Source organism: Tympanuchus pallidicinctus, unplaced genomic scaffold (assembly GCF_026119805.1).
Source record: "Tympanuchus pallidicinctus isolate F22 unplaced genomic scaffold, pur_lepc_1.0 scaffold1, whole genome shotgun sequence".
NCBI lineage: Eukaryota > Metazoa > Chordata > Aves > Galliformes > Phasianidae > Tympanuchus > Tympanuchus pallidicinctus.
The window spans coordinates 60,865,381-60,877,994 of NW_026294618.1; the positions used below are offsets into that span (position 1 = coordinate 60,865,381).

Consider the following 12,614-nt stretch of genomic DNA (forward strand, 5'->3'; position numbering starts at 1 on the left):
ATTTAACATCTAACATGAAGCATCTGATGATTGGTTCCTCTGGTGCCCTGAAAAAATTTTAGTTCTTCCTACCAATAGCAACATGTCAGGAAATAATATATTATTACACTTTTCAGGGCCTCTGTCTTATCACTGTTAATTATGTTTGTTTCCTTGCAAAGGAAAAGAAAAAGTTTTATTTTGATCACTATCTGTAGAGGGAGAATATTATTAGTACATACAGTGAAAAGTCTAGATACCAAGGCCCTGATAATACATTATCTTTCTCCACTTAATGTTCACAAAGATTTTTTTTTCCCTGCTGTCCTCAGGGTTTGGTACCTGGAATCCTTTATGCACTTTTGCTAAACGTCACTATCCAAAAATAGTCTAGCTTAAAGCAAAGAAAGGGAATTTGTATGATTCTACCATTAATACCTTGATAATTTTTGAGTTCTCTCTTCTGCATGCATGAGTGAGCTTCAGTTACTTCTGAAAACTTGATACAAAAAGAGATAGAAAATTATTATCAGTGTATGAATTCAATCAGAGATTCTTGATAAAGGGATTTAACTGTTAGGATATTTTTGTTCAACACCAAGAAATCTGCTTCCCATTAAAAAAAATTAAAAAGTCAAAGCAAGCATTGCATGCAAATGCAGTATTATTGTTTAATGTGGTCCATTCCTCATGCAGAACAAATACCTGAAAATAAGAGAAATTAATCCGTTTAGAACTACAGGTAGTTGCTAAACATAAATTAGATGATTAGAGCAGAGCATCTTTTGTCCTGTTCTTCAAAACAAGTGCAACTTCTCTTTTTTTGGAAATATGACAGCCTGGGTGGATGAAGCATGCTTTAAATAAAAGTTATTTGGGGAGCTGCATGGTAAGACAAAAAGAAGGAGAAGGATGACGCAAAAGAGGCTTGCAAGTGAGCCACAAGCTGAGACAAAGTATTTTCAAACTTATGTGTGAGGCTGAAATGTGTGCAGGAAGCATACACTCTAGTGATGCGGATGAGTATCAGTGCATTCTGATTCAGGGAGTTGAGTTTTTGTTGTGCCATTTTTCCTTTAAAATAGATAATCTTGCTACTAAAAGCAAACCTTTTTCAACTTCATAAATACAGATTTGGTTGGTTCATATTCTGCAGTAATTAAAAGTTATTAAAATTATCCCCAAAGTCAAAAAGAGTAAATGAAATAAATACATCTGTCATTCTATAAGAATTGTATAGAATTACATCCTAGACATAACAGGTGAATTTTTTCTTCTATATCCAGGCTACTTCACATTTGGAAGAATACAACGAGATGCTGGAGTTCATACTGAAATGGATTGAGAAAGCAAATATCCTAGTGCATGGTAACATAACGTGGAATTCTTCCTCTCAGCTTCGTGATCAGTTTAAAGCCTACCAGGTGATTGTACTAACTATGACATTTAATGGAAGCATATAGAAGATCTTACCGTTCATCTTCTAAACCTTTTCTTCTTTTCCTTCAGGAAAAAAAAAAAAGTAAAAATTTATGTTATTCTGATCTCTGATTTGTCCTCCAAAACTTGTCCTCCAAGTCGTAAAGATGATTGAGTTCTTCTGTATAATTGCTTTGAAGACTGAAATAAGGATACTTTGTTGAATAAAACTATGTGGTTCAAGTAATCTCTTTGTTTACTCAAGCACATTGGCTTCGTGGGAGCTTTTGATTGAACGTTTTGTCTAGACAGTGAGATGTTATCACATTAAATACCTTATTGCAACTAATACTTGTTTTAAGAAAGATCATAATAAATCTTTTCTTGGTATGATCCTCTTATTATAAATTCTAATTTATCTAAACACAGTTTTCAGTTTTTTGTTTTTTTTTTTCTTCTCCCATTTTAAGCTAAGTTTGGATAGCCTTTGTTCACATCTACGCATTTTCACACCAAATAATCCCAGATTGACATCCAACTGATTAATTTTTTTTCTTCCCAGTTGCTTTCTACTAGGTATATCAGACTTCCAGAAAATCATGTTCATAGCTAATGTATACTATGTTTTACAGACAAGTATGTATAGCAAAATACTAAAATAAATGTGTTGATAAGTTCAGTTACTGAAACTTTGAGACTTATACTTTTGTTTCCCTGAAGCACTTAAAAATTCACTCAGAATTAAGCATATTGTCTAAGCTCTACAATAAATTGATAGAACACAATCGTGTTTACGGATGTGTATAAATTGAGGAGTTTGCAGGGTAAGAATTTACTAAAAGGTAGACCCAATCTGTAGTTCAACTTTCTGATTACCTCTTTATCTAGACTATGCTTGAAGAGTCTGGGGAGATCCATGATGATCTTGAGGTCATGAGTGAAAGGATTGAGTATCTGGCCAGTGTCTACTTAACTGAAGGAATGTCTCACCAAGTGCTAGAACTGGGACGTAGGACAGAAGAATTGCAACAAATCATCAAAGTGCGGCTACCAAATCTGCAAGATGCTGCCAAGGTATGTAAAAGCACTTTTTTTTCCAATACTGGATGACAGCTAGGTTTGTGTGTGCTTAAGAGCATTGTGGTTTTGGGAGTACTAGCACCTTATCTGTCAGTTCTGTTTAAAAGTATGTATCTTGCACCACTTGTGATGCTGTTGAGCACTCTGCCTTTGTTGATCTGTGAGAGCAGATTTCTGTAGGTCATGTTACATCTGCCCCTTCTGCTTGGATGTATTGGGGATAATTGCATTTCTCAAAAGGAGCTGAGCACCTGTGTTTAGATACTTGAATTGAGATGAATATGTCTGTGTTGACATTTATGATGCACCTTTTATTTTTCACTTAGAAAATACATAAAGCTTGTCTTCTGTTAATTCAGATCAGTACTGAACCTGAGAGGAACTCTATATTGTGAGACCTATGGCTCTAAGAAAATGCAATAACATGCTCTTCTGTGTCCTTGATTTTTCTTTGGGACTCTTCTGTATGTGTTTGTTGTTAATGAAAGTGTGTGTTATACATGTGTCATGTATGAGGGCATTATAGACAGGTGCAAGATACAGAGAAAAGTGGAGAAGAGTTTTCTATTTACTCTTTCCTTTTGGGTGTTAAATTTTACATTGTTTTTTTTGTTGTTTTTTTTTTGTTTTGTCTTTTGTTTTTAATTGACAAAATAATTTAGGTTTTTGTTTGTTTTTTTGTTTTTAGTATAGTTTATTTTTAGGATTCCTTTTGCTGTTGACTGATGCAGTTCAACACAACTAAATACGAAAATAATACGTACTGGCTGCTGAGAATAACCTATCATCAATAATTAGGATGATCACAACTAATACTGATTTTTTTTTTTCCTTATTTCACAGTATTTTATAGGATATAGTACTGTAGTGATTTAAGAACAGATCAACAGCTAAGGTCCACCACTCCATTCTCTCATTCCCCACCCTCAGAAGGATAAAGATGGAAAAAGAAAAGATGAGGTTGATATAAGAAGCAGTTCAATTAAATGGAAAGAAAAAAAAAATAAAGCTGTGTGGAAGCAAAAAGAGAGAACGTAGAGGATTTTTAGAATTAAATTTTTTCTCTAATTTCATCAGCAAACAATGTTCACTCACATCTTAGGAAGTGGGGTCTCAGTACTAGTGGTTGCTTGGGGAGATCAATGCTTTCTAACGAAAGTATCACCTCCTTCCTCTGGGCTGAAGGTTTTTTTTTTTTTTTTTTTTTCTCATTGAGTAAGCACACAAATAAGAAGAGTAGAATGAAACTCACTAACTTCAGTTCTTAGAGAAATATCAGAATAATTGAATATGTATAAGCTGTTACATGAAAATATGAAATGAGTAGAAGTCAACTAGATTTGCAAAGAAAGAAAATCATATTAAAAGAATCACATTTAACATGAAGGTAGTAGACATTATAGATAAATATACAATGTGTCATATATCTTGATTTTAATAATGTTTCACAAGATGTTGTTATTAGCAGTTGATAAACTTACGTATTTGAAAATGTATCAAGTAGGTGTAAAGACATTTAGAAATTTTCCTGGTTTGTAATTATCAATGGTTCCCACCCCTAAAGATGGGATACGTGAAGTAGTATCTTTCAGGTTCTCCTTTGGGCTGTTAGTTGTTAATATTGTTATTAATAAGTTGGATGGTGTTTTAGATACCATAACTTTGAATTTGATTAGATAACACCAAATGTACATGGGACACCTAAAAAAATTTAGGCTGCCATTCAACAGGGATAAAGCAAATTGTTACCTTTAGATAGGAAGAAAAAATTATTTGTGTATCTGAATGAGGGATTACTGGCTACAGGTACTCTTAGAAAGATCTTGAATTTCATACTGTAGATCACAGAAAAATAAGTGAATGTTTCAGTAAAATAATCCAGTCAGTATGAAAAAAAAAAAAAAAAAAAAAAAAAGAATTAAAAAAGAATATAATTGTCAGGACATGTGAAGTGGTTCTTTTCTTACCTATCAATCACAAGCATGGTTTCAACTGTGTCTAGTTTTGCACATGAACAGAGGACAGTAATGATAGTGAGACAAATATAAATTTGCAAGAAAAAATGCACTGAAAGAGAAATACGACATATGAAGTATTCAGAGAGGTTAAAAATTATTTGTTCCTATCTGTTGTTAATAAGTAGAGGACAGAAATCACAGTAGTAGATAGCTTCATGTCAAAGCATTGTAGAAAGAAATATACAGAATAACAGTACTGGATCACTGGAATATATTATCTGTAGAGACACAGACACTGCTGCCAGTGTTTTTAAGAATGAAAAGGTCTGAAAAGATAGCCCAATTCTGTTCTGTTCTGTCTTATTTTGGGAAGGGGACTAGAGGACATCTTGATCTCCTTTTTAGGATTATAACTCTTTGAAATCAGCTTTGTGACATACATACTGAGTTTGAAAGATGAAGTACTTAAAATAGTAGCTCTTGCTGTGAAACCTATTTTTCCACACTCTCATAATACTTGCAACAGTTTTCCTTTTCGAAATTATGACTTAGATTTGACAAGGTAATAAGAAACACAATTATAAAATCCAGACAGATGTATATTTATAGTGACTTTTTTTTTCAGATTCATGAAATCATTCACAAATTTGTTGTTGTTACAGGACATGAAGAAGTTTGAAGTTGAGCTGAGAGCCTTGCAGGCTGCTCTGGAGCAAGCCCAAGCCACCCTGACCTCTCCAGAGCTTGGGCGTTTGAGCTTGAAAGAGCAACTGTCTCACAGACAGGTAAAAGTGCAGGGTCTCAAAATTAAGTAGTACAAAGTTGCACGAAGAATACTGAATGTTGGTAAGACTGTTTGTGGCGTTGGTGCTTCTTTTTGTGGGTAACTGTTTCATATTCTATCCCCAAATTACAGCCAAATGAATAAGGAATGGAATCATAGAATGATTTTCAAATCATAGAATGAGGGACCATAAACATCATCTAGTTCCAGTCTCCCTGCCATTAGAAGGGACACCTTCCACCAGATCATATTGCTCAAAGTCCCATCCAACCTTTCATCATACACTTCCAGGGAATGAGACATCCACAGAGACATGCACAGTTTCTCTGTGCAACCTGTCCTATCACTTCACCATCCCCATAATGAATAATTTCTTCCCACTGTTTGATCTAAACCTACCCTCTTTCAGTTTAAAACCCTTTGTTCTACCACCTTGCAAAGAGTCCCTTCCCATCTCTCCTGTAGGCTACCTTAAGTATTGGAAAGCTGCTGTAAGGTCTTCCCTTACATAGAGAAGCTTTCTCTTCTGGCTGAACAAGTTCAGCTCTTTCAGTCTGTCTTCATAGGATCGGTGCTCTGGCCATTTGAACACCCTTTTGACCCTTCTCTGCGTGTACTCTGATATGTCCATGTCTTTCTTTTTCTGGAAGCTGAATGCAGTATTCCATTTAGGATCTCACAAGAGCTGAGTAGAAGGGAGATTCTTATCCCTTAGCCTGCAGATCACACATCTTTTGGTGCAGCCTAGGATGCAGTTGGCTTTCTAGTCTGCAAGCACGCACTACTGGCTTGTGTTTAGTTCTTCATTCATCAGAACCACCAAGCCCTTATCCTCAGATCTGCTATCAATCCATTTATTGCCCCACCTGCATTCATGCTTTGGATTGACCCAACACAGTTTCAAAACCTTGCACTTGACATTGTTGAACTTCATGAGGTTCGCATGGACTCACTTCTCAAGCCTGTTGTGCTCTCTCTGAAGGTCATGCATAGAATCACAGAATAGCAGGACATCCACAACTTCTATGGGCAGGCTGTACTAGTGCCTCATCACTCTCTCAGTGAAAAACTTCCCCCAACATCTAATCTAAATCTCCTCTGTATATTACTCCTATACAGATTTGTGGAATTCGTATAGTTATTTTTCAAATATGTTAACAGAAATATTATTGTGCATAGACACCTTGAAATAGGATTGAATATTCTATTTCATTATTTACCTTTATGCCTATTATTTAGGCCTTTTGATTTATTAATACTTAATATTTTATTAATATTTTAAAAGAATCATATATGAATAATTCCAAACTGTACCTTGATTGTATTTAATTATAAATAAATAAAATAATTATGCATTGTTTTAGCCTGTGAATTCATCATCTGTTGTTTGCTGCATCAGATGGGTGTTCTGCAGAAGTATCTTATTTGTGGAACTGACTTTTTCCAGCATCTCTTATCTGAAATGGAATCACTGAAGCCAAAGGTTCATGCAGTCCAAGTCTGTCAAAGTGCTCTGAGGATTCCTGAAGAGGTGGTCACCAGTCTGCCAATATGTCACAGTGCACTCCAGCTCCAGGAGGAGGCCAGCCGCTTGCAGCACACTGCCATCCAGCAGTGCAACATCATGCAGGTAAGCATAATTTTGTCCTGTGTATTATTCAGAGTAACTTGAAAAGTGCCTTACAAATTTCATTGAAAACAAAGGCTTTCATATCTCTGTCCATTCCTTTTTTTCCCATGTCATATGATTAAGATATTCCACACTTTGTTTCAATCACATCTGACTCCATGTTTTTAAAATGTATATTTGACATCATAATCTTCCTTATGCTTAAGTATCCACAGTGATCAGAAGCCTTTATTGCTCTCTGTCTTGAATCTTTCTACATGAGTTTGCAATGTATTTTTCTATCACCAGCTAGCAGGAAAGAAAGTTTATTATAATGTACTTTGGAAATATTTTTACGTATTTTGGTATGAAATGACACAATCAATTAAAACCCAATTTCCTTGTATTTACCATACCCTGTTTCATCAGAAGATGAGCTTCTAGTAAGTCTATGGTGGAAAGAACCTACACCACACTGATAGGATAATGGTCTGAATCCATCTTCAGAATCTTCTCCTGGCTGTATTTTCTGCGATTCTGTGAAATCTAAGTAACTCATGTAATCTTTCACTTCATAGAAGAAGGCCTTATGTGAAGAAGTGCTATAGCAAAACTGTCAGACTAGGTGACTAGGCAGTGCTATCTGTTGGTGTGTATTCTTAGTGCAGATATTTATGGGAATCTGAAGATTCAACCCAGTATTGAATATCTTAAAAAATAATGCATCTAAACTATTTTCTGGAAACAGTTAAATTAAACAGTTGAATTCATTGCGGTTTACCATATATCTTAGTGGACTGATGTTTTCCTGACTTGATTCCTGCTGTACTTATCCAGATGTGCCTTTTATGTGTAAGTTTGCTTCACTTCAGAAGGGATATTAGTCATGCTTGGCATAAATAAATCCTTTTTTGTGTGTGTGTAGACGCTCAAATCTTTTTTCCCCTCTCTAGGAAGCTGTGGTTCAGTATGAGCAATACGAGCAAGAGATGAAACATTTACAGCAAATGATAGAGAGTGCCCATCGTGAGATCCAAGACAAGCCAGTAGCAACCAGCAACATCCAGGAACTCCAGAACCAGATTTCACGTCATGAGGTAGGAAAGCCATAACAACATGCGCTCATTGGCAACTCAATGGCCCCAGTACTTTTCATAAGTAAGTTTAATTAGATAGCTGAGTAGTTTTTCAGGCATGCTTAAAGGCTCTCAGAACAGGTAAACTAATACTCAATAGGAAAGTCATGCTGTTAGTACAGTCTGGAGTATTCATTTGTTTATTCAGTTAAATGTATCCTAATCTCCAGGCACTAAAGCATTATGTAATTAAGAGGCAGTTACCATATGTACTTGACTGAGGAGCACTCTCTGTTAATGCTACTGAATTAGCAATTACTTATTTCCATCCCATTAACGAAGACACCAACGTACCCGAACCACAGCAAACACAAGTAAATCTGGTGGAATACTGTGCAAGAGACACTCCAAAGGCTTCTTAGCTAGTTGGCTTGGGGGGAGTTTTGTCCCATGTAGTTACTAATTCTGTCTTCAAACTTATTGATCTTAAGTGCTCAAATGAGTCAAAACAGTCTCCATGGAGCCTTCACTGCTGTGCTGTCATGGGGGCTTCTCAACCCCATTTCCTTGCTCCTACCTTTTGTTTATTTCTATGGATGGCAAATGAGTCAAATATATCTGTATATCACTTTTGACAGCAGATGGCACAATTTCTTTACCTTTTAATTAAAACCTCCTTGTAGTATTATGTAATGTAGCCTAATGTTGCATGTATTGCTCATTTTCTATTATAAATTCTTATTTTATAAGTTCTTATAGAAGTAGCTTACTATAAATGCAGAGTGGTTTCCCTTAAAAAATAAAAATAAAAAATAAATAGAAGAAATGGAGAGAAAGAGGGAAAGGTTTCGCACTTGTAAGATTTTTAAGAGACTAAGATATGGATTTGTTTAAATATTTTGTCTGCTAAGTAGTTGTAGGAAAGCGCACTGTCACAGAAGGGGATTCTATGTTATTACATGACTTTAATGGGAAGGTCTGTCTAGGTGCCTGTTACTTGTCTTGTTGTTTTAAGAAGATTTTAGTTATGAGATTCCCTGTTGAAGCTTGCATGAGCAAAAACGTAAAGGGATATTTGTAGGACCTATGTTTAGGATGAAAATAGGAGGATGGAAGTTAAAAGAACATACACAGTTGTCTAGAAAGTTTATACTGTTGTGTATTTATGTAACAGCAGTTAAACTCTGTAACTAAGCTTACCATACCCAGTTTCATCAGAATTTCAGAAAAGAATATGGATAAGTATCTCCATACTTATGCTTAACCAATCTGGTGGCTTTCTATGATGGAGTGACGGCATTGGTGGACAAGGTAAAGGTGACCAATGTCATTTACCTGGACTTGAGCGAGTCCTTTGACATGGTTCTCCACCACATCCTTATCTCCAAATTGGAGGGGTGTGGGTTTGTGTTGCATTGCCTACAACAGATTTGCTGGGTGGACCTCTCGATGGATAAGAAATTGGTTGAAAGGCCCCAAACAGAGGGTGGTCATCAATGGTTCTATATCCAGGTGGAGGCTGGTAATGAGCAGCATCCCCTGGAGTCTGTCTTGGGACTGGTGCTCTTTAATATCGTCATCAATGACATTGATGATGGAATCGAGTGCACCCTCAGCAAGTTTGGTGATGACACCAAGCTGAGTGGTGTGGTTGACATGATAGAAGGAAGGGATGCCATTCAGAGGGACCTCTACAGGCTAGGAAGGTGGGCCCGGGTGAACCTGATGAGGTTCAACACAGCAAAGTGCAAGGATTTGCACTTGGGCCGGAGGAATCCTGGGCATCCATACAGACTGGAAGGAGAGGTCCTTGGGAGCAGACCTGCAGAGAAAGACCTGGAGTCCTTATGGATGAAAAGCTGAACATGAACCAGCAGTGTGCTCTTGCAGCTCAGAAAGCAAATGGTATCCTGGGCTCCATCAGAAGAGGAGTAGCCAGCAGGCACAGGGAGGTGATTGTTCCCCTCTACTCTGCTCTTGTGAGGCCCCATCTGGAGTACTGTGTCCAGGTCTGGAGCCCCCAGTACAAGAACGACAGGGAGCTGTTGGAGAGGGTCCAGAGGAGAGCCACAAAGATGATCAGGGGTCTGGAGCACCTCCCCTATGAAGACAGGCTGAGGGATTGGGCTTGTTCAGCCTGGAGAAAAGAAGACTGCGGGGTGATCTCACTTTCAGTACCTAAAGGGAGCCTACAAACAGGAGAGGAATCAACTCTTTACAAGGGTAGACAGCAGCAGGACAAGGAGAAATGCTTTTAAGCTGAGGGAGGGAAAATTTAGGTTGGATGTCAGGGGGAAGTTCTTTACAGAGAGTGGTGAGGTGCTGGAGCAGGCTGCCCAGAGAGGTTGTGGATGTCCCATCCCTGGAGGTGTTCAATGCCAGATTGGATGGGGCCCTGGGCAGCCTGGTCTAGTGTAAAATGGAAAGGTTGGTGGCCCTGCATGTGGCAGGGGAGTTGGAGATTCATGATCCTTGAGGTCCCTTCCAACCCTAGCCATTCTGTGATTCTGTGATACTTTTGACTTTAATGGATATACATTACCATACAAAAAATTGCCTATGTAGGTTACTTTATATTTTTTACAATCACATTTTTGCATCTTTTATTTTTTCCTTTTATTCAATTGTAGAAGGTAGGTTAGATGCTCAGCATATTAGACATTAATGTGATATGTTATTGTATTGAATATTTTGAATTATAATACATTTCCCACTTGTGTGTCCCTGAGATGTGTCATTCATTGAACATTAGTGAATGACTAGTACTTGCCAATTAGCAGATAACTGTACTCCAGCTGCTAGATTTAAAAGCTATGGCTTGATTTGATTGCAGTTTCTCTTTCAACTGATCTAGTTGTCTGCTTTATGCTTTGCTTACTCTCCAGCTGTGAACTGTGAAACTCCAAAGGAGCTCCTCTTGTTGCTGACATGTCAGTGACCAGGTAGCATTGATTCCCAGACAGAAAGCATCATCAGCATTCTTTGCAGTGCATCCACTTTCTAATAGTGCATTTTTCACTGGGATAGTTCTGCACTGTGACTCTGAGGAGATGATTTACTGAAGATGTTTCATAACCAGAATAATCTTTCTGTTCTACTTGCCTGAAGTGGTGGTCTTTTCTTTTTCTTTTTCTTTTTCTTTTTTTTTTTTTTTTTTAAGATATTTATGAATTGATTGTTAAAGCTTATATTAGCTTACATTTCGTATTTCAGCTTATATTATGCATTTATTATTATGATAGATCTTGCAACTTCCATTGCTATTTTTCCTTCAAAGCTTTAATTGGGTAAAAATTTTAAAGCAGGCTAAATTAACAGACAAGCATAAAGAAATGTATATTTTACTTTACAAATAAAAATTCTATCGAATTATTAAGTCTCCAGGGAGGCAGGACAAATAGCTTTAGCATAAATGTGAAAAGTCACTGAATCATACAATAGAATCATAGATTCTATGTAGCTATTGCTATTTATTTTTTTAAATAAATGCGTTTAATTCCTTGAAATCAGACACTGAACTAGGTAGCAATACAGGGCATGAGATAATACAAGCCATTCATTTCCATATCTCTTCTCTGAGTAAACTTATTGTGATGGTATTTCACCACTAGATTGACCATTTAATAGCCATGTTAAATAATATTTTAAAATCTCACTTTAAGCAAGATTCACCAATGCTTTTTAAAGTTTTTAACTCCAAAGACATAAGCAAAACCAAAATAAAATAAAATATATTTGAACACTAGCATAAATAATTCAGTCTGCATTTTATCTTATTATCTGACTTACTGTTCATATTACATTTGATCTTGTTAAGCTCTGTGAGTTATTGTTTCAACTATTTGTTCTTTCTGCTGAGAGCTGAACGATGCAATTTTACAGTTCTGGTTCCCGTATGACCTCATTTTCAAGGCATGCAATATGTGGAAAAGCTTCATCTCCATTAGATAAACACAAACAGATTTCAAAAAAAAGTAGAAAAGAGCAAGGGGTAGATATTCCCCTTTTCTGTAAAATGAAGCATATAGAATTTGTGCCCAGTTCAGGCTGGATGCAAGTATGAGGTGTCCTTCACTTCTTGCAGTGATCACACAGAGGGTTTCACAGTACTTTTCCGGTTTCACTTCTAAGCTCTCTGCTTTGTGCTTTAGCTGTGCAGTGAGATGCAGCCTGACTTGTTCCCTCCACAATCAACATCCTGCTTTTCAGATAGTGCTGCTGCTTATGCAGGGTTTCTGAGAGGCAGTGCTATGATTTTATTGGCTGGGCTAGGAGGGGAAGCTCCACAGAAGCTGAAATGCTGCTAGTCCTGTAGTCTGTATTGGCTGCTTCTGCATAAGGGATAAAATGTTTCCTCAGGAGCTGGCGCAGAAGATCAAAGGATACCAGGAACAAATTGCTTCTTTGAATTCAAAGTGCAAGATGCTAACGATGAAAGCGAAACATGCCACTATGCTTCTGACAGTGACAGAAGTGGAGGGGCTTTCTGAAGGAATGGAGGAGTTGGATTCAGACCTTCTCCCGGCACACCCTGCACATCCCTCAGTGGTTATGGTAAGGAAGGAATTGGTCACAGTGCTGTTTATCCTAGCAATTTGTCTTTGCATGATTGCAACGCTTCTGTGTAGCAAGTTGTCACAGTTCACATCTGTATTTTGCTTTTGAAATGGCTGAGCTGTGACAAACTTCAGCTTCCTCTTTCTGTATTT

General features: G+C 37.1%; 1 protein-coding gene across 1 annotated transcript in view; it reads left to right on the forward strand.

Annotated features, from left to right (window-relative positions):
* Positions 1 to 12,614, forward strand: part of SYNE1 (spectrin repeat containing nuclear envelope protein 1) — a 282,683-nt gene that overhangs the window by 174,318 nt on the left and 95,751 nt on the right. The window contains exons 86-91 of the mRNA XM_052694476.1: positions 1,266 to 1,403; positions 2,287 to 2,472; positions 5,099 to 5,221; positions 6,668 to 6,850; positions 7,783 to 7,926; positions 12,265 to 12,459. Of these exons, the coding sequence (XP_052550436.1) occupies positions 1,266 to 1,403; positions 2,287 to 2,472; positions 5,099 to 5,221; positions 6,668 to 6,850; positions 7,783 to 7,926; positions 12,265 to 12,459 (969 nt within the window). The remainder of the gene's footprint in view (positions 1 to 1,265; positions 1,404 to 2,286; positions 2,473 to 5,098; positions 5,222 to 6,667; positions 6,851 to 7,782; positions 7,927 to 12,264; positions 12,460 to 12,614) is intronic.